The sequence below is a fragment of the Haliaeetus leucocephalus genome, unplaced genomic scaffold, assembly GCF_000737465.1.
Source record: "Haliaeetus leucocephalus isolate CR32 unplaced genomic scaffold, Haliaeetus_leucocephalus-4.0 Scaffold157, whole genome shotgun sequence".
NCBI lineage: Eukaryota > Metazoa > Chordata > Aves > Accipitriformes > Accipitridae > Haliaeetus > Haliaeetus leucocephalus.
The window spans coordinates 1623094-1643301 of NW_010972593.1; the positions used below are offsets into that span (position 1 = coordinate 1623094).

The 20208-nt window shown below is 44.6% G+C and overlaps 1 protein-coding gene across 1 annotated transcript in view; it reads right to left on the reverse strand.

Moving 5' to 3' along the window:
* FBN3 (fibrillin 3) overlaps nucleotides 1-20208 on the reverse strand; it is a 110710-nt gene that overhangs the window by 49181 nt on the left and 41321 nt on the right. Inside the window, exons 6-8 of the mRNA XM_010562269.1 lie at nucleotides 15460-15657; nucleotides 13912-14037; nucleotides 2613-2738 (exon numbers count right to left, since the gene is read on the reverse strand). Of these exons, the coding sequence (XP_010560571.1) occupies nucleotides 2613-2738; nucleotides 13912-14037; nucleotides 15460-15657 (450 nt within the window). The remainder of the gene's footprint in view (nucleotides 1-2612; nucleotides 2739-13911; nucleotides 14038-15459; nucleotides 15658-20208) is intronic.

Here is a 20208-nt window from a genome sequence, read left to right on the forward strand (position 1 = left end):
TAAATGAATGAAACTGTTATGAACATGTGTGGAACTGGATTCTTTGTGTCAAGCACAGGTGGTTGAATCATTCAATAAATGTTCATTTCAAACTATGACGGACTTTCTCCAGCTATGCTGCTGTTTGCATTTTACTGAGGAAGGCAGTGAAAGCAGCTAATGAGATTTGGGATCAACTCAAGCTCAGTGTCTTGCTGTTTCAGCTGCAAAAACTACAGGAGATTATTCAAATGCAATAAAAAGGTGTTTACTTTACTAAAAAAGGAGGGGAAAGGGATGGGAATATATCAAGGCTGCCACCATAAAGTCACCACATAGCCAGTGCTGGTGCCCCATGATATATGAGACACTGCGGTCACTTCCAGTCTAAACATCTGAGAGGTGGCAGTATGACAATCTCTTCTGCTCTCTCCTGATGCTGTCCATGCTTTAAGGGTGGCCACATTATTTATTAATTTTCAATTTTACAAACTATTTCTTTGATTTATTTCATAGGACGTAAATTGTGAGCTTAAACTACCATAAACTCTCAAAACGAGCACTAAAACCCCCACAAAGGATAGAAGCAGGGTTTGCAAAATATGGATCCCAGGGCAACAACACCCCAATAGTAACTGTGCATTTTGCCAGAAAAAATATTGTCTGTCCCAAAATGTGACAGCACACTAGCAGCATATATTAGCTCAGGGAAATGGCTAGAGCATGATGTATTGAGTTCAGATGCAGTCATAGTTCACTGCAGCTAACTAAGCTTTGGACTATTTTTAAATTTGGGCTTTCTAATTTTATTTAGTTTTCATTTCTTGAAGCACTTGGTTTCAAGTAAAGTGGGGAAATATCCATATGACTCATCCGACAGCCATCACACCCCTCCAGGCTTACGGCAGGGTCTGGGAAACAGGGAGGAAAAGAATTTCATTCTCATTAAAATCTATCAGATTCCCAAACAAGGTAACTGGTACATTATGCTTTACAACGTTTTTCTTTCCGGAACTAGAACATGATTAATTTTCACTCCAGGTTCTGTGGATATAAAAGAATTTGGAAATTATTTTTTTCTGTATTAATTTCCAGGACTCTCAACAGCAAGCTGTACCTGACATTTTCCATTGCACTAACAATGATCTTTGCCTTTTCTGTAACAGTTCCTCTTTACAAATCCTTGCATCCTTGCCTTTCTAAGGCGAATGAACTTTCTGAATATTGAGACAAACCCTGGGATTCATTTTGACTAAACTGTGTGCCCCTGCTGAGAGCAAGTAAACAGAGAGCTGATCTATTTATCATAGAAACTGTTGTCTGTTACAAAGAGAAATGGACCATCAAATATTTACAAGGCTTGGAAAGGAATTTTGATCTGTTAAACATGCAAGATTCACTCCAGGCTCTGTAGTCTGGAGGCAGGACAGCTCGTCAGTCTGGAGAAAGCTTGCCTGGACTCACGCCAGCTCTGGGAAGCTTTGAAATACAGACGCTTTGTGCCAAACTGAGACAGGGTGAACAGGTACGTCAGAGCCGGTGGAGCGGCACACACCAGCCCCACCAAGCCCTTGGTGCAGTCTGCAGGATGGGGATGGCACCACTGTGATTTCTGTACCAGCCCAGGAGTCATTCTCTTGCCAGAAATTGGATACTGTGGGAGGAAGGTGGGCTACAAGGTAATGCGCAAGAGCTTACACGACAGACTTGTAAACCTGCAGGTTCAGCATGGGTGCAGGAATAGGTGTCTGCAGTGCCCTCTGCTGCGCTTGGGAAGCCCCTCTTTCTCTCCACTGGGTACAGAAGGGATCCAGACAACCAGCTCAGTGCAAAGCGACTCACTCCCAAAAGGTTGAGTTCAGTAAGATGAAGCCAACTGAGTCCACAGCCCTACTGATTATTAGCTTGGGGCACTAGGGATTTATGAGCCATTACCTGTGGTCTAAGCACGAAGCAGGAGGAAACGATAAAAGTCACCGTTTATTTGCGTTGGTTATGAAAACACTTGGAGTAAACCTTTCCCCCCTTCACCTCTGCAAAGCAAGCAGATGAATATGCAGTTGTGGGTTGTTCCCCATCACTGCTCCAGGAAGGTTTGCAAGCCTTCCCTTGGACTTCCACACTCCACCACCACACACTGTGCCTGCAGTTCAGTTGTAGGGGGAGTACTGGCGTCTCTCCCTGGATGACATCTGCTGTGGAAGAAAAGGGGTAGTGCCTGGGATTCTCCTGCTAGCTGCTGCAGTTCTGTGAGTAGGAGCACAAGGATCCTTCCTCAAACAGACCACTATCGCAGCCAGACATCTTCCACCCCAGTCTTCCTCCTAGTGTCCTCAGCAACCCCTTGTCAAACACTTCAAGCACTGAGGCACCTGCAGTCCAAGTTACGGAGATGGAGAAAGCCCTGGTCTGCAACAGCATCAAAACCTGTGACCAGGACAGACCACATCAGCCATGGCACATGCAAGGACAGCACATGGAAAAGAGCACTTTCCAGCTATTGCAGGAACAATGTCCCCTTTGATTTGCAAATCTGGTGAACACCAGATAGTGATTTGCAAATCACCAGGTCTGGATTTCAGATTGTGATCTCTCCCTGTATCTGTGGTCCTGAGATCTATTTAGCATCTTACCAATGCAGCGTGATCCATCAGGGCTGGTCATGAAACCACGCGGACATGTGCACACGTAGCTGCCTGCTGTGTTGGTGCACTCGCCGCCATCGCACACGCCAGAGATCGCCCCACATTCATCCACATCTAGAAAAGAACAAACCAACAGTGATTATGTTTCCCTGCAAACCATCTCCTTTCCTATCTGCAGTGTGGATCCAGGAGCAGAGCTGGGATCGCAGAAGACAGTAGCTGGTGTTACGGGTTGTCATGGGATGCCCGAGACCATAAGTGGCCTCCTAGCAGTGGATCAGTACGGAAAATGAGAATTCCCCAGAGGGTGATACAGAGGGCTTCATGGAGTCCTCTGCTTATCTCTACTGGCAGTGTAGGTCTTTGGGTAGGCTGATCTAAAATGTTGAGCTCCCTGGAGTACAAAGAAAGCTTCAAGACAGAAACGTGTCTGTGCAGGTACATGACTGGCTGGACAGCAGGTCCCTCCATGTGACTTGGAGGCCTCTGAAAGCAGAGATGCAACATCAGAGACAACATCATGTTTTTGAAAAGCACTGGGCTCATGCATTATTCATCAAACTTCTCCATACAGGAAAGATTTGGTTCAATTTTAAGTACATTCAGGCATCCAAATCCAGGTGAAAAGGCCTCTGTACTATCAGTTAGGCAAGGGAGGCCAGGGCATATCACTCTATGGGTTCAGCTCCTCAATCAGAAGTCCTATTTTAGTGTGAACTGATTTGCGTAACAATGCCATGAGCATGCCATTGTTTGAACTATTTATCTTGTCACAGGGAAGATTAGCAAGATAGAGATATACAGTGAGTCCTTGGAGAGATCACACCTAATTATCCATGGCAATCAAAGAAACACTATCCACGTTAGCAAGCCCTGCCACACTGCTTCTGCAGCAGCCTGCTTCTCCAGCCTCCCGCTGCCATGTGTGTGACAACATAACATATCAGTGAGAGGCCTCTCTCTTGATTTAAGAGCATGGAAAATAAGGACATTACAAGATTTTATCAAGGCACAACAGCTGGACTCAGACATCAGAAGGATCAGGCAGCCCCAGTGCCCAGACATATAGTAATAATTGCAGAAAGGTTATAAAAGTACCACAATTCAGAGACAATCACCCCAGTTGCAGCTTCTGCCATCTGAACTTATGATGTGCTCTACAAGCATCTGTCTAGTGTGGAGATATGGCAGACCCGCACCACAGGCTGAACATGGAAACTAGCCCCATTGCCAAGGTCCTGGATGCCTAGGTCTGCATGCTGAAACAGAGCCTCTATATTTGAAATCTTGCTCAGAGTTAGATTTTAATCCATGCTGGAAGAACTGACTTGGAAAGATGAGACACTATAGGGTTTGCTTGAGAACTGTAGAGTTCTCCAAACTTTTCAGGCCATTTATATTATAACCTTGAGAAAATTCTTGAGTGGAAAATTCAACAAGTACCTATACAGATGATACAGAAAGAGACAGCCTATAACTTCTGTATGCAGCTATCACTTGGGAACTGAAACTTGAAAAATCAAAGGGAACAGAGTGGCAAATCAGCTATTTTGAAAAGGGCAATCTGTTTTCCACAAATTTTGACAAAAATGTCAATATAATTAAATGTACAGGGCCCAGCCATGCTTGTGGGGCACTTGGCTCTAAGGACTTCTCTGGGAGCAGGGTTATAGATTTTTTTCTATTGCCAACCGAAATCTGTTTCAGAAGCTGAGACGGAATTAGATCCAACCTCTAATTAATCCACCCAAAGCAGCTGGTTGGTGGTCATGGTCCAGGTGGTGGTAAAAGACAGCAGGAATATTTGCTCGATAGTTTTTATGGTGGCAAAAAAAAAAAATGTGTCTTGGCAATTGGCAAAATAAATCATTTCTGCTAAGCAACTTTATTTATTGTATTTTAAATCTATCATGCTGTTGTGAATGGATAAGGGGATTTTTATACGCAATTCAGATGCTGCCTGGGGCTGGCAGGAAAGTAATGAAAAGGAACTGGTCAAAGTCTGCTCCTTCAAGGGTTTTTTTCTGATGTGAACAGCATAACAGCCTTGCACAGTCTGATGGCGTTTGCATGTGTGGAGGTTAGAGTTGCTGCAGGGCAAAGACTAATCTGCCAGAAAAAAAGCAGAACACCAAAGACCTCTCATCTGGGAGTGGGGATGGAGAATGTCTTTGGAAGAGCTCATCTAGCAGACTTCAGTGATGAAGGCAGCATACAGACATGGGAAAGAGTTACCTGAACCCACCCGTCAGGGCAAGGGAGGGACCAGAAGAAGTCTGTGGCGGGAGCCAGAAGGCCTGGCTGTGATGATGGATATGAGCCACGGTGACAGATCTGAGAAATGGGCAAGAAATTTCTGTAAGAAATGGGTGTGGGCTACCCCGAGGGGTGGTGAGCTGTGTCCTGTCCAGTGTGAAACTGAGAAAAAATTTGAGTTAGGAAGGAAATGTCTGACTGCAATCTCACAGTGCCATGCAGTGGCTAGCGATGCTAGTGCAGCCCTGAAGATGTATGGGAGAAACACGGAGCAGAAGCAGGTAGGTGATGTTACCTCTTAACTAGGATCATTCCTGGATGCCACAGCTGTGTGTGGTGTCAGTTCTTACAAGAGGCTGTTAACAAAATGGAGGGGTTCAGAGTCTAGGGGGATGACTCAAGGCCTGGAAAAAACTGCCTGTTGCTAAGGAACGAGGCAGGACTCAATTATATTTATCCAAGAAACTGTGAGTATGTGATGGGTTCATAGAAAAGAGACACAAAGATGATGTTGAGAACGCAGTGCTCTGCAGTCTCAAAAAGAAAAGATGAAAACTGAAGCTGAGACATTATAAATTCAGGCTGGAATGAAGCAGACAGATTTATACCAGTGGTAAAGAATCTTTGGTCTACCTACCCAGGGACAGGGCTAGTTCTCCAAGGCTTGGGATGGATTCAACTCACTTAACAATGTCTGTAAAAGGATTCCCTAGCATAGGCACAAATCCAAGGGAGGGCAAGGGGGGGTGAAATCTGGCTGCACATAAGTGACTCTCAAGGACTAAGCATTGTCCTCGGTCCTCCAGAAACATCCTTATAAACTTTATCCTTCTCTCTGAAGTTAGAGAGGATGCCAGAAGCCTTCTGCCATCATGTCCCAGGCACTGTGACCCCACTACACCAGCCTTTGGCTGCAGGGTGGGACAGCCATGGACATCTGATGAGGACAGTTAATTCACATTACCCCAAAGCCCCTGCCTTGCTCTGCAGGAAAAGAGGTATAAGAGGGTCTACACTGTTAGACCTCTAGAGGAAAAGATGGCAGAAATGATCCAGACAGTGGTGGATGCTGAGTTGTGGTCAGATGTGTTAGATGGTTACAGAGCATGCATCTCCATCAGAGTTTTTTCTAGATGCCATTTACACTCAGCAGAAAGAGATAATTTCATCCAGGCAGTAATTCATCACATCTGAATGGAAACATCTAAACAGAGCAGAAGAGTTGTGCCCTAACGGTGATGATTTTTCCCTGCAAAGTGAGACATAGCAAAATTTATTCCACTGAGCTCAGCGATAGACACTGACAATGTATGTGTTCAAGTAAGATGAGCCGAGCTGCTTTTTGAAGTGAGGCATATGGTGTGGACAGAGACCCCCCATGGGTGCTTCATGTGGTCAAAGAAATAATCTTCAACCTCTCCTCCTTGCTCACACAACCCATTACAAACACAATTATCTTCCATTTTACTTTGGCTGCAACTCTGAGTCCTGAGGAGTCAAGTGAAACCTCGATTTCAACATGCACAAAATTAAGCCCAAGTGCATCATACACTCATATATCAAGAGGGGAAGATGCCTTCCTCTTTGGCTTCTTAGGAACTCAACATTATGCTTTCGGCTAGCCAAAGATTTCAGCCGCCTTTTGCAAGCAGCAGAGATAGCGCCTCTGTCCTTGCAGTGCTCCTTCAGCTCTTTGATGCTCAGAGCCCCTCCAACAGACAGCCATGACTTGAAACCTCGAAAGGCAGCTATGCAAATCTACAGAAAACACTTCCCCCACCTGGGCCCCTGCAGCGAAAGAGATTTTATCACTACAGCCTGCCCTGTCATTTAATTACAGGCCTGTGTTTGGTTACAATTTGCAGAACACTGGAAGGGAAAGAGCTTTATGAAGCAAAAGCTGGTTGTACTATTAGAAATAACAGCTTAAAACTTGGGCATAGCTCTCCTGAAGTTTGTTGGATCAGAGATCTGGAGGCCAGCTGACAGGCAGGCATCTTATTAGATCAATACTTATGACACAGCGTCAGTCACCCATGTACATGTTTGTGGGGGCAGCAACTGCATTCCATTCTCAAGGAAAAACAGAGTTAATTCAAAAGGTTAAATCAAACTGCAACATTTGTTTCCCCTTGAAAATGCTAGCTCAGACGAGAGCAGTGTTAGCAACCCAAGAAGCAGAAATAAAGCCAGAGTTTCTCAAGACTACTCGCACATCCTGTACTTTGAGAAACTGAGCTCTGGGCTTTGTTGTTGTTTCAGTTCTTCCCCACCACATTTGCCGTCTTCATTTTCTCTTTGTAAAGTGTCTCATAGTTTTGATTCATTCAGAGCTGAAGTCCACGGAGAGCTTGACACAGTGGGACGGATATGTACACCTCTCATTAACACCCAGCTGCCAGCTCTGGGTAGGGAATTCTTCCAACTCCAACCTGGCTACTTCACGAGTTTTCCAACTCTCTGTTAAAAATTAAAGCAATATTCTGTGTACTCTGCTCTTCAGACAATGGCAGAATTCAATGCAAACGTTGATTTTGGATCTGGTCTCCAACTCGCTGGGTTGGAGTTGGCCTGATCATTAAGGCTGAAAATGCTGGAAGCCAAAGGCTACAAGAGCTTCAGAAAGAGAGTTGCAGTCTGCAAAGCCCATCCAACACGGGTGCCCACAGACATGTTGAAACCCCAGCCTTTCCATCTGCTAAAAAAACAGGACTTGATGGAGAAAACATCTCTGTGTCACGTAGCAGAGGTCATGCCTCATCAGCCCTCTCTCGTGCAGCGCACGGGACTCTCAGACCTTCCCTTCCAGAAAGCACAAAGAAACCACAGAGGAGAGTAATGGAACCCTCCAAACCACACCAAATCCATGGAAATGAGCTTTTAATGGATCCAAACAATGAGCTCTTCTGTGGACATTTTGTAAGAAAATTGAAAACACGCTAATAAAATGGCTATCATGTTCCATTCGTGAGGAGAGTGGGCCAGTCTACCCGCTCTGCTCATGGAAAACGCAGGAAAGCTCCCTCCAATTCAGAAACATGAATGAGATTCAACAGAGTAAAAAAATAGAGCCTTGTCTTCATTAGAAAATTTGGAGTTTTGTGTAGTGGTGACAAAAGACTAGCCTGGAGGGATATAAGTAGCATCTAACACGTCACCCTACAAATGTTAAATAGAAAGGGGCAAGTGAAAAGACGTGAAATTTGTAATTAAAGGACTTGTTCTCCCTTGGCAGAATCCATCTCCTGGAGATGCCGAAGATGGTCAAAAAGGATCTACCCCGGATGGATTTGAACAGAGCTTGTTGCACAAAGCATGCAGTGTCTTTCACTCCCTTGCCTGGTGTTTCTCCATGTACTTTTTTGTATCTTGTATGTCATCATCCTGGAACAATTTTGGATGCGAGACACTTATTCCTTTTGGGGCATTGGAAAGCATCCTGGGTGAGGTACTGGCATTACATACTTCACTGATAACAGAGCTGGCTTAGCATTTTGTTATGCAGTAGAGGAAGGGCTATTAAGAAAAGAAGTTAAATTATTGGCAGAGAACCACTAAAGTTATTGAAGGAAAAGCTTTACTCAGTCAGTGATTCCACCCTTAAGAACATGCCGTGGAATTGTTCCCTTAAGTGTAATTTTTATGGTGGCTTCCAGGATAATTTTAAAATGTCACTCTGGGTAACCACCCCCCCACTTCCCTATGATTTCTTGATAAAGGTTTTTGTATCAGGAGGATGTGTCTGATTTCAGCTTTGATGTTTCCTTTCTTCATTTTGCACCATTAGTGCCAGGAGTGCTTTCTTGCATCCTCCTCAACAATTCTTTTCTTCCAGCAGTGGTAAGAAGTCAGGTGGATAGAAGCGTGCCCTTCTCTCAGTGCTCACACACTTCTCATTCCCCTGCAAACCTCAACAGATCCTGCTCTTTTCCAGTTTCCCCATAAGGCAGGCATAGCGTCTGTCAATTTAGCCCTGAGTTGGCAACATTTGTCCTCCTTGCTCATCTTTTCATACCAACACAATATAAATGCAATCCTTTGGCACTTGCAAAGCTGGCCTTGTCTCTAGTGCTGGTTAAGAGAACAGCCTTCCCCTTCCCCACCCTCGATCCAGCCCCCCCCTCTCCCCGGGCTGTGTTTCACAGCCTGCTTACATCTTTCAGAAAGTGAGCAGGCAACTCTGTGCCAGAAATTTCTCATTATATGTTGCACAGGCCCAAGCTCAGGAACTCTTGATCCCTCGAGCTCCCTCAGAATACAATGAACAAAGGCATAAAATAAGCCACTATTTGAAAGTGTCACATTCATTAGAGATGAGCTGCAGAAATAACTCTGGAACTGAGCAACCCTGAACTTAGAGGATATTTAGGTTCAAATCCAAACTTGACGTTGTGTGCACATTTTCATATTTTGCAGATAGAAAAAGGACATCATTTTCCTTCTGGGGTTGACCAAAATTCATCCAGTGTATCCAGCTGCAGCCCCCTCACATGCTTGGGAGATCAGGGCCTGAGCTGGCCTCCGTTATCAGCATAGAAGATCTTGCATAAGAAAAGCATCTTTATTCTTCAGGGATTCAGGGACTGAAAATGGAGCCTTAATTCCAGGTGCCATTTGTGTTAAGAGATAAGTATCACTATGGGAAACGAAAAACATTATCTCTACTCCTGCCTATTCCCACCAATAAAAAGACCAAAGAAGATTAGTGGTACATGCTGCTGCGTTAATGAGGGAGACATCATTAATCAGCAGACACAGTGACACGGGCTCTGACCTTTGGCTCAAACGCAATCCCATCTGCTGACTTCACTCCCCAGGAGGAATCTTCTAAACATAAAATACAAGCTCTTGGGAACTAGGGAAGAATTTAACTTAGACATTTAATCTAGCTTTAATATTTCCTGGATGCTAGTCTTGGATAAGGAATCTGAAAACAAGAGGAAACCATCTCCTCTTCCTAAAGCAAGATGGTCTCAGTGCAAGCTGAGAGATCACTCCTTTCACCAGCTATAAAGTTAGCACAAACAGACTCAACGATGGAACTCCTGCAGCTTTGAGATTTTAGGCTTGGAGCACACCTGGATAAAGAAAATATCCTCTTATGCTTGTGGTCATTATTTTGATTAAAACCCTTGGCTCAGTGAGGAGGTTACTTGGACTGATACAGCCACTTTGGCAGTACAGACCATTTCAGCAAATCAGGAATTCAGTGCTCTGTCAGCTGTACCAAACTGTTCCCTCCTGACATACCAAAGCATGCAGCAAACTCCGAGACAGGGTCCAGATCTTCCTATATTTATAAAGTGTTAGCATCAGATGAACCCCTTACAAGATGCTGGCTTTCTACTCCCCTATTCACATAGTTTTAGGGACTCACACGGGGTACATGCCCTAGAGGGGAGCAGTGACAACCCAGACAAAGGTATCCTCTTCACCTTCTGACTGCCTGGTGGGGACATGCTGGTGATTCATGGCTGGGAAACAAGCCCTCGAAAACAATCTCAACCCTATCAGTTTAGAGCACCCCTCATGTTTATGTCATTCTCACAGAAGGACCCCTAGGTCAGTAAATCATACCAAAGGAAAGCATCCTCTTTTGGTGGTCTCCTCAGCCATTGAGGTAAGATAAGTGATGGAACAGACACCGTAGATGTCTCTTTTTATGGCCATCCAGGAAGGAGAGTGAAAGGAAGCTGTTTATGGCCACATCATGCTGCTTTTGCAGGCGTTCTGGGAAGCGGGGACCCACACAGAGGCCCCTCGCATCTGGATGACAGATTCAGACAATGGATTGTTTTTAATCTTGGTATATAGGAGATTCCAGCTAAACTGATTTCATATGTGCTTTGTCTGGTCCCTAGCCAGCATGGGTGAGGCAGACCAAGGCAAGAACAATTTTCTGCATCCTGAGGTTGGGCCCATGGTTCTAGTGCAGTCCAGCCTTTGCCCATTGGCCAGCCAAATTGCATGGGACATCACTGGATTTGGGGAACTGGTTCTTCACCCGAGATGCAGGTAAAAGGGCTGTTTTAGATTCTACCGGTTCCAAGTCCTTGGATGCTGGACCACTGCAAGAAACCCCTCTGTTAAAATTTTAGAAAGTCTCATGGCATCCTGCCAAGGAAGATCCACAGACACAGATGTCTTCTCAACATAAAAGAACGTCCTTCCCCCACTGAAGGATTAACCTCTGTAGCTTGTGTCTCACTTCGGAAAAGTTTTTCTGAAGGGCTGAACCCAGGTCACACGGCATGCACTGACACAGAGACTACTAGAATTATCCTAGGAAGGAAAATGTCTGGATTGCAGGAAGGTGGGGGTATGGGAACAGTCACCTGGAAGCAGTGATACTCCTTTCCCTGAGAACTGACCATTGGGAGAAACCCCGTGGGACAACGAATGCTGTCAAACCCCCAGTGCCATGGAGGTGCTTTAATGTTTATATGGTGACTGCTTAAGCTACCATGCTTATATGGTGGCTCCTGCAAGTGCTCTCTCTGTGTAATAGTTAGCTGCCTACAGTTCTACCACTGCAAATAACTTTGCCACCTGGAAACAAATTTGAGGTTAAACATCTGGATTCTAGTACATTCATCAGCCCTTGTCTTGGTTACAGGAGAGCCTTGGACAGGAATGGGAAGTGGAGTTCCTGAAGCCCAGCTCCCAACTCCACTTGGGAAGCTGAGGTCCTGAAGCCCAGCTAGGTGTGACGCAGTCACACCAGCACAACAAACACGTTTCAACCCTAAAGTGGCAAACACAGGCCAGCGGGGTTTCATTAGGGTATGTGGGAAAGAGCTTTTACAACCAAGGCAGGAAAAGTTTAATGCTGTTTTGCTTTTCATTTGCCAGATGTTTGGAAAATACAACAAATGCTTATTCCCCTACTTCTGAGAGGTGCAGCCTGCCTGGCAAGGTATGCGTCTGACCCACGAGAACTGCTGCAAAATGTCTGGGGAGAGCGTGTCCTTCCTACAGAGGTCTGCACACCTCTCAGAGACGTGCGAGCAGTGATAAAGGAGATGCTGAGATCGGACCTTAAGGAAATGGAGCCAGATTCAAAACAGCATGAAGAGTGCTCAGACTGGTGGCACTGTGAATGTTTAACATACTGACTGCACCTCATCCTGTCTGCGCTCCACGCTTCACTACAGAAGTGTGTCCCTTACGGCATGGACCAAGACATTGCCTTGCACTGCCTAGGCGAGTCCTGAATTTCACAAAGTAACACAGTGGACCAACTTATCCTGAGTCCAAGAGCAAAGAGCAGTTCCAAGGGCTTCCAGAAGCAGGCAGAGCTCTGCCTTAAGTACCACACCTGGTCTTAACATTGCTAAATTTTCACAGCCCAAATGAAACTAGTTCTCTGGTCTGAGGATGAGGTATTTGGCCATTTCTAAGCAACTCCGCTAACCACGTGGCAAGTATTTCCCTTGAAAATGGCAGAGCTCTCTGCACCATCTTACCAGACCCTGCTGAGCTGTTGAGACTGATCCTTTCTGTTTCCTGCAGCCCTGTCTCCAGACATGGGGGTCTGACTGCTGACACTGCAGATCAGCTTGCCTACATATTCAGAGCAGAGTTGCACCTGCACATCTGAGCAAAGCATCTGGGTCCTCCACTGAAGGGTTTTAGAAGGTAATTAATACTTAAACCCCTCCAAATTCTGTGCTGAAGAAGAGGCAAAGAGTAGTTTCTGCAAAGTTCCCTTCCATCAGGTTGGGAACTTCTCCAGAGAGTTTGAAAGTTGACTGCAATCCCCAGGCTGCCCACAGTGCTAGGCTAAGGCTGACGCTGTGACAAGGCAGACTGCATTCCCCACTGCTTGGCTTCAAGCTACAGTAGCTCCATAGCTACTGCTAAAGCAGGAAAGTTTTAGAGCATCCCTAACTGTAAGCACAAACCATGCCTCTGAAGTACTGTATCATTTCCAAGAGAGATGCTGAGGCTGAAAAGGTCACTCCCATTTACAATTCAGTTGAATATGAGCAAGGTGCATCCTACAAAGTAACCAGAAAGACAGAAAAACGAGGCACAACAGGCACACTGCCTGCAGACAACCCTGGACTGGCAGGGAGGTATGCTTCCCCTCTGGGTCTGGAACAGTATCAGGCCACTGGCTCAAAGGAGGGATGCTCATAAGCATGCTGCTGACTGGCATTTCATGCCTCTAATACCAAATTTTCATTTGTGTGTGCTTTGTAGTCAAGGACAAGGTTCAGGTTCTGGCCAACATGTCAGTTTGGAAAAATATCACCAAGTCAGTGAAGCAACACTGCATTTACTTGCTCTATACCCTCATCTCATGGAATCAGACCTTCTGCAGTACTCCGAGAGATATGATGTTACTTCTGGTTGTCTTATTCCATCACTATCTCAGCTAGTCAGACTCCACCTACTTTGCCTTCCTTCCAGTTACTTTAGTGAACTAGAGGCAAGAAGTTGCAAGCTGCAAAAATATAAATATCAAGTGGATATAAGGAAAATATTCATCACCATGACAGTGGTGCAACCCTGGGACAAGAGCCCCAAAAGAAAAGGCTTTGAGTTTTCAAAACTTGATCAGACTGAGCAACCTGATATAGCTTTGAAGCCAGTCCTGATCTAAGCAGATATCTAAAGCCCTCCAGAGGTCCCTTCTCTTCAATGAGTCTGTGTTGCCATTAAAATATCTTTCAGAAAACACCTGTACAAATCCCCCACCTCCTCCTAGTTTAAGAGAAGATCAGAAGATCAGGCAAGCTCTATTCTTCATTTCTTTGCCTTGGGCTCTGGGAAGCAGATAAAGAGCTCAGAAATTCATTTTGCAGTACATTTTCTAACATGCCTTGATGCTTGCAGTACTCCCTCCTGTTTGGGAGCTAGGATCAAGGCTGGCATGGGAGCTCTTTCATCTCTCTGCTTTGACAGCCTTGGAGATGCCCTGTGAGCAGATTCTCAAGTTTTTAAATGCCCTTGTACTCTCAGAGTGTTATCTGGGAACCCAGTGCTGAGCAGTTTGGTGAAGCCGTGCAGAAGTCTGCAATCTTACCTTCACATCTGTGGCTGGTCTCGCTCTGCTTGTGTCCTGCAGGGCATTTGCACTCGTAAGAACCCACGGTGTTGATGCAGTTACCACCTTGACAGAGGCCAGGAATGGCTTGACATTCATCCACATCTACAGGAAGAAGAGCAAAGACGTTAGAAAGTGCAGCCATTGCAACAGATGAATGTTCAATCCTAGCATGGCGGGAGTGCTATGAGAAAGAAGCAGCTTTGCTCCAAGTAGGTGGATTTACATTTCATAATGCAGTTACCCATCAGATTACATTAGAGATAAGGTGAAGGACAGAAAAGGAACATAAAGGTATTGCTGGCTTATCTACACAAGCAAGAGGGAGACAAAAGTACAGTAATATTTTCCAAAGCAAACATCATTGTGTCTACGCCCCAGTGGTTTGTTCCAGGCTGGTAGCTGAGTTGGGGAGGAGAATTGGTTTGGTGGGACATCCTCCTGCAGCCTTCAGAGAGCAACACCTACTGCAGGGCAGAGAGGGGAACCTATGGACTGTAAGGTTTTGCTCTTCAGCCCTGTCCCAGGAAGGCTTATCCTGCAGCCATGGCCTCCTCATTGATGAGGTGACACTGTGCTTTCCAAAGCACCTCAGGAAGGCCTCAGTACTTGCTGCTAGAACCAGCATGCTCATGTGCTGCAGATATTATTTATACTCTAGTTCTGCTTGCAGTAACAGTGAGTGACAAATCCATTAAATAGGCCAAGCTCTCCTGAAGAGATGAGGGCCATAAAACACAGATTACAACAGACAGCAAGAGAGTTGTCCTCTTCAGCCTTCCCAATTTTATCCTACAGACATTGGCCAATGTGGGACTTGGACTGTAATTTTGGCTTTTGATCATGGCAGGTAAAGGCTGAAATCAGCTGCGGATGCAGAAAGGAATTCATGCAACTCTAAATGGAGACTCCTGCAACCCACCACTATGGGGATGCAATGGCAGCTCCAGAAAGGCTGCCAATGGGACCTGCTGATGGGAGCTCAGTGGACCATTCTGCTATTTTTGCCTGGGTGTCCTAGACATTGAATGCAACCTCTAAGCATGTGATTTATGCATACTGTAATTGCCTGTGTGATCTTGAAGGAGTCATGGCTTTTGTTTTGAACCAATAATACAATTTACAGAGCACTAGCCACCTGATAGAAGTGCTGATCACATTCCAGTGCTGGGACAGAAGCTCCAACAACAACAGCAGCACCACAGAATGAGGCTATATGGAAGGCTGTAACTTAGTTTTAAACCTGGTGACACACAAGCCTGATTCACTACATCTTGTGGGATGGAGGAAGTCACCTGAGAACCACAGCACGGCCAGAATCTTTAACTGAGCTAAGAGGATCTTAGATGATCCTATGGGAGACCCAAGGTCCATGGTGATGCTCTGTGACATACAATGATGAATTTAGCAAAGTTTACACAGAGAACTTTCTCTGTATTGGGGCTCCTGACAGGTATTCATCACTCACCCTTTCAGTGCACATCAGGACGGGTAAGGGAACATCCTTTAGATGTTCATGGCATTTACCTTGACAGGCTCCAGTGCGAATGTTGGGAATGAAACCTCGGCGGCAGGGGTGAGGCTGGGCAGGGCACATCTCGCATGGGTGACCCCAGGCCCGTCCAATGGTGGCACAACACATGGTCTTGGTGCAGACGATCCCACTGAGTTGACCCTGGCACATCTGGTTATTTACTTGGCTAAAGCAGGGACCAGTACGATAGTCTGAGGGAGAAAATAACATCCACAGGTTAGATCAAGACACAAACACAAGGTTTTCTGTCTAATACGCAGAGTGCCTATTCCCTTTCCTTTCATTCAGGTGCAAAGTCAACAAGTTCTGGAAAAAAAAAAAACACAATCTTGAAAAGAACAAAAATTTAAGACCTAGCTGGAGACCAGTACTGGAGGTTGATCTTTCTGCTGTACATTTCATGCGATCATCTAGAGGTTCTCCAAGCCAGGTCTTCCTGGTGTCCCTCAGACTCATCCCATGAACTACACTTATTCTACACTTTGAGTCACTCCCTTTAAGTACCGGCCCTAGAATGAATTCAAAATATGAAGTCAGGCAAAGAGGCAATTTCAGGACTGCAAGTTCACCTGTTCTGTGGAACTGTTGGGGTCAGCAAAGCAATCAAACTTCATTTTAGTTAGGGGCAAAGATACACATGGAGACTATGAGGTACAAGCATCTTTCCTGGACAGCCTTAGGGCCTGACAGTCCATATAATGCAAACATAGAGGATGATGGAGATGTTTTGTTGTCAGATCACTTCTACTCGGCTTGCAGAGTAAGAGTCCTAAATCTCACCCACAAAACATTCTGGGATAGAATTCCCAAACCTTTCCCCATGATGCCTACTGTAAAGCCCACAAAGGGATTTCTATACCCTCTGACAGTCTCTGTAAAGGCAACCTCCTGCAGTAATACATGTCATTGTGATTAATTTCTTTGGTTTAACTCTTAAAGGTCCCCTGGCAATTTTAACTAGATCTTTAAAACCCAGATGCTGCAGAAACAATTAGCCTGTTTCCCATTCCCAACAGGGAAAAAAAACAAAAAGATTTTGAAGGGCTTGCACTAAGGAATCTGGTTTTGCCACTGTCTGGGCTCTCATGACCCTTGATTAGGGATATTAGCACAGCAGGAATTCATCAGGAAACAAAATTCTTAAACAAGAGGGTTTTTTTCTTCTACTGGGAATAGATGACTGCATGCAAGTGTTTGATCTGTGGCTGGAAAAAGGACCTTTAACCATGTTATTCTCAGACCAGAAAATTCCACATTAACTGTCTAAGAAAGTTAGGTGTTGGTCAAATAGCTGTTATTTCAGATAGCCTGGCTGAGATTTGCAAAGTTGCTTAGGGAATTTTGATGTTGGAGTGCCCAGTAATTAGTAATTGACTGTGAACCCAAATCCCTGCATCAGTACCCAGATTAGCTCACAGCTGTCTTTGCAGTGAAACATTTGGATTTGACATGTGAAGCAACAAAAAACTTGTGTGGAGGGTGGTTATACCTAAATCACAAGCCATGGGCAGCACTGGCACCCACATCTGAAGATTAATAATTCTGTTTCCAGAAATGTCTTAGTATAATGTAGACACTCAACAAAGCAAAGCTCCATTTCTTGGCCTGCAAGTTCTCAGATATAAGTCTTTCCACACATGATCTTTGCAATCAGCTCCCTTCTATTTAAATCCTGACACACATGTGCAAAGAATAAAAAGCAAGGAAAACCATTAAATAGATGGTTTGAGACAGAAAGTTTTCTCCCATAGGGTATGTTTGCATGGCAGCCACATTGGCAGAACCTACATTTGCATGAAACCATGAGAGAGTGCCTTTATCCTGGGCTGTAAAAGATCATCTGGAAATGCTGGCAATTACTGCAGGCTTTAGACTGCCAGTGCCTGTGCTGATGTGCCTTCCTCAGCCCTGGGGCTTGTGCCGAGTAAAAACTGTGTGAGGTTCATCTGTGTTATAATTGTCCCACCTGGCATCAGGGTAAGCATAAGCTACATGGAAACCACACAGGAAATCCTCCTCCATCTCTGGGAAAGAATCAATTAGCACAATAATTACTTATTTCCAGCTTAATGCTCCCTCTGATTTATATTTCTTGAGCAGTTGGGAGCACAGTCATACTTAAAAACTCATGCTGAAAAGAGTGTCAAAACAAGCTTGGTCTGTGGTTGTCACTGAGATGTAAACAGCAAGAAGGATTTGAGGGAAAAAAAAAAAAAGGGCAATGATTTTGAAGTTACATTGGTATAAAGGTGACGTGATCTCATAAAAATGCCTTTGTTTGGAAATCTGCGCAGAAATATGTACTACATTTGCAATGGTGAGTTACCAAATAATCATCTTTTTTTGACCCAAATTTTAACAAGATACCAAAGCACATGGTCCTCATTAATGTCTCCTGCCATGCCAAGTTTAATGCGTTAGTTTGTTCTACTTTATTCCTAGAAAAGAAATCAACAAAATTTGAGTTTTCTCACCCGCTGTCTTTTTTAGTAAAACTGCAAGGCTTTTGCTCAAATTTTCAACCTTGAGGAACAGACCAAGGAGAGCTCTTTATAACCACGCTAGTGAACAATTTAAATCTTCTCAACAATCATATCCAAAGAACTATGAAAGAAATTGCTTTGTGATCTTATTTCAATAGAGTGATCAACTCAGTAACAACAAAAAAGCTGACAGACTGTACTAAAGTATTAGGAGAGGAATAAAGAACTAAAGAGAGCGCATCATCACTAAACTCACAGTTTGTTTCCATCCTCAGGGCTGCTTGCAGTCCTAGCCCCCAACTCAGAAAGCAGTTAGCAGAATTGGGAAAGGATCAGAAAAGGACAACAAGGATGATCAAGGGTGTGGAAGGGCTTATGTATGAGGAACAGCTGCACTGGTTAGCGGTTCTCAGTCTGAAAAAGAAACACCTGGAGGAAGACCTGAGAGCACGGTACAAAATCATGAGTGGCCTGAGGAGGAACAGGCTACTCACTTGCAGAGTTAGTGTGCATTACTGCAGATAAGAAGTGATGCTGATTCAAAATAAATTGAGAAAAGTGGTTCTTCAGGCAACATATAAGTTAAGGGGAATCCTAACAGAGGGTGTTGTGAATTGTCAAAGATTGTGAGCTACAGGTGCCTGGTCCCCAGGAAATTCTTACAGAGGAGGATTATATAGGATTGCCCTGTTCCTATACTGTTCCCCAGACATTAGCTTATGGGCACTGCCAGAGCTTTGAGGCACAAAGTCATCTCAGGCAGGAGCCCTGAATCCACCCTCTTACCACTCTGTAAGCCATCCGGGCAGTTAAATTTTAGAGTTGTTTTGGGTTCAACGTTGTGCTGCAGCATCATTGCAGCTGGAGCCTCTGTGTTAGATAACTACAGTTAGGTGGGCTGCAGCTGTGGCTGAATGTGGCAATGCCTATGTGCTTACAGTGAAATATCATACATTTTATGAGCTATTCTGAAACCTTGTTAACCCTAGGACAATGCAGAAACACCTAATAAAGAGGGCTTGCTTTCCCCCTTTCCTAGTCAGAAGGAGCATGGAGAAGAACATGTGGCTGATGTCATTGTGGTTGTACCTACAAAGGGCTCTGGTTGACTTAGGAGGTCAAATCACGTAAATGTATAACCCAAAAGCTGAGGCATGGCAGCACTGTACAGAGAGAAAAGGGGTAAACTTGCACCTCCCACATTATCCTGCTGAGGCATGGCTGGATGAAACGCAGCAAGAATTCCTTGAGATTGATAATGAAAGTGTGATTGTAAGGAGAACACCCCCTTTTAAACAAATAATTGACAAAAATAGATTTTCATATGTAGATTACTTCTTTAGAGGGAATGAAGCCAAGGAAATTGCAGTCTGGAGGCCAGAAAGCCTGGCTGCATTCCAGCTCCCATCTGTTGCTAATTTTAATGGTCAAATTATTAAATTTTTAATGAGGCACCAATCAAATTTTATTAAGGAAATATGTGCACTTAGGAGATGTCTAAAGTCCTTTTACAGTCTATGTATGGGATCCCATCTTCCAGGAACCCTGTTGCAGGTAGTTGTTCTTCAGAAGTTTGGTCTTTGCTGGTACATTCCTTGGAAAAACAGAGACGAGGTGGCTTCCTTGCTGAAAGCTGAGATTTCTTCCTGTTCCCTCTTTCAAGCTTACTCAGCCTTACAGTAACAGTGTCCAGTGGTAGGATATGGATGAGTTCCACCTTTCCATCTGCAGGTAAAGTTCTCATTAAAGAGATTGCAAGAAATACTGGATCAGGCTTTATTTTGGGAATCAGCCAGAATCTTTTCACCTCTACAGAACAGACTTTTAACACAGCAGGGCCATGCATATCTGGGCCTTTACCAGTCATTTGTAGCTGCAAAAAACAACATGCCAGCTCACTGCCTGACTTAACCTCTCCAAATGCAGTTTTGCAAACAGTAAACACACAGCATAGGACAGACATCAGCTTCTCGCCCAGCATCTGTCATCAGCCTCATCCATGCACTGATCTCATTTTTCTTTCTTGCCCTATTAATTTCAAAGTAGACCGTGCTCAGCACGTTCAGTCTGTAGATTTCTTATCACCGTAGAGTTAGATTAGGTTACTATTCATGCCTACTTGTCTTGAGCAGCCAGCAAAGAGAGAGAGTGCTCAAATTGCAAAAGGCACCATGGAATCAGAGTTGAAGTGTCAACGTGTTTGCATTAACCACAAGAAATCTGACTCCTTGCTATGCTCTTTGTTGTCAAACCCTCGCC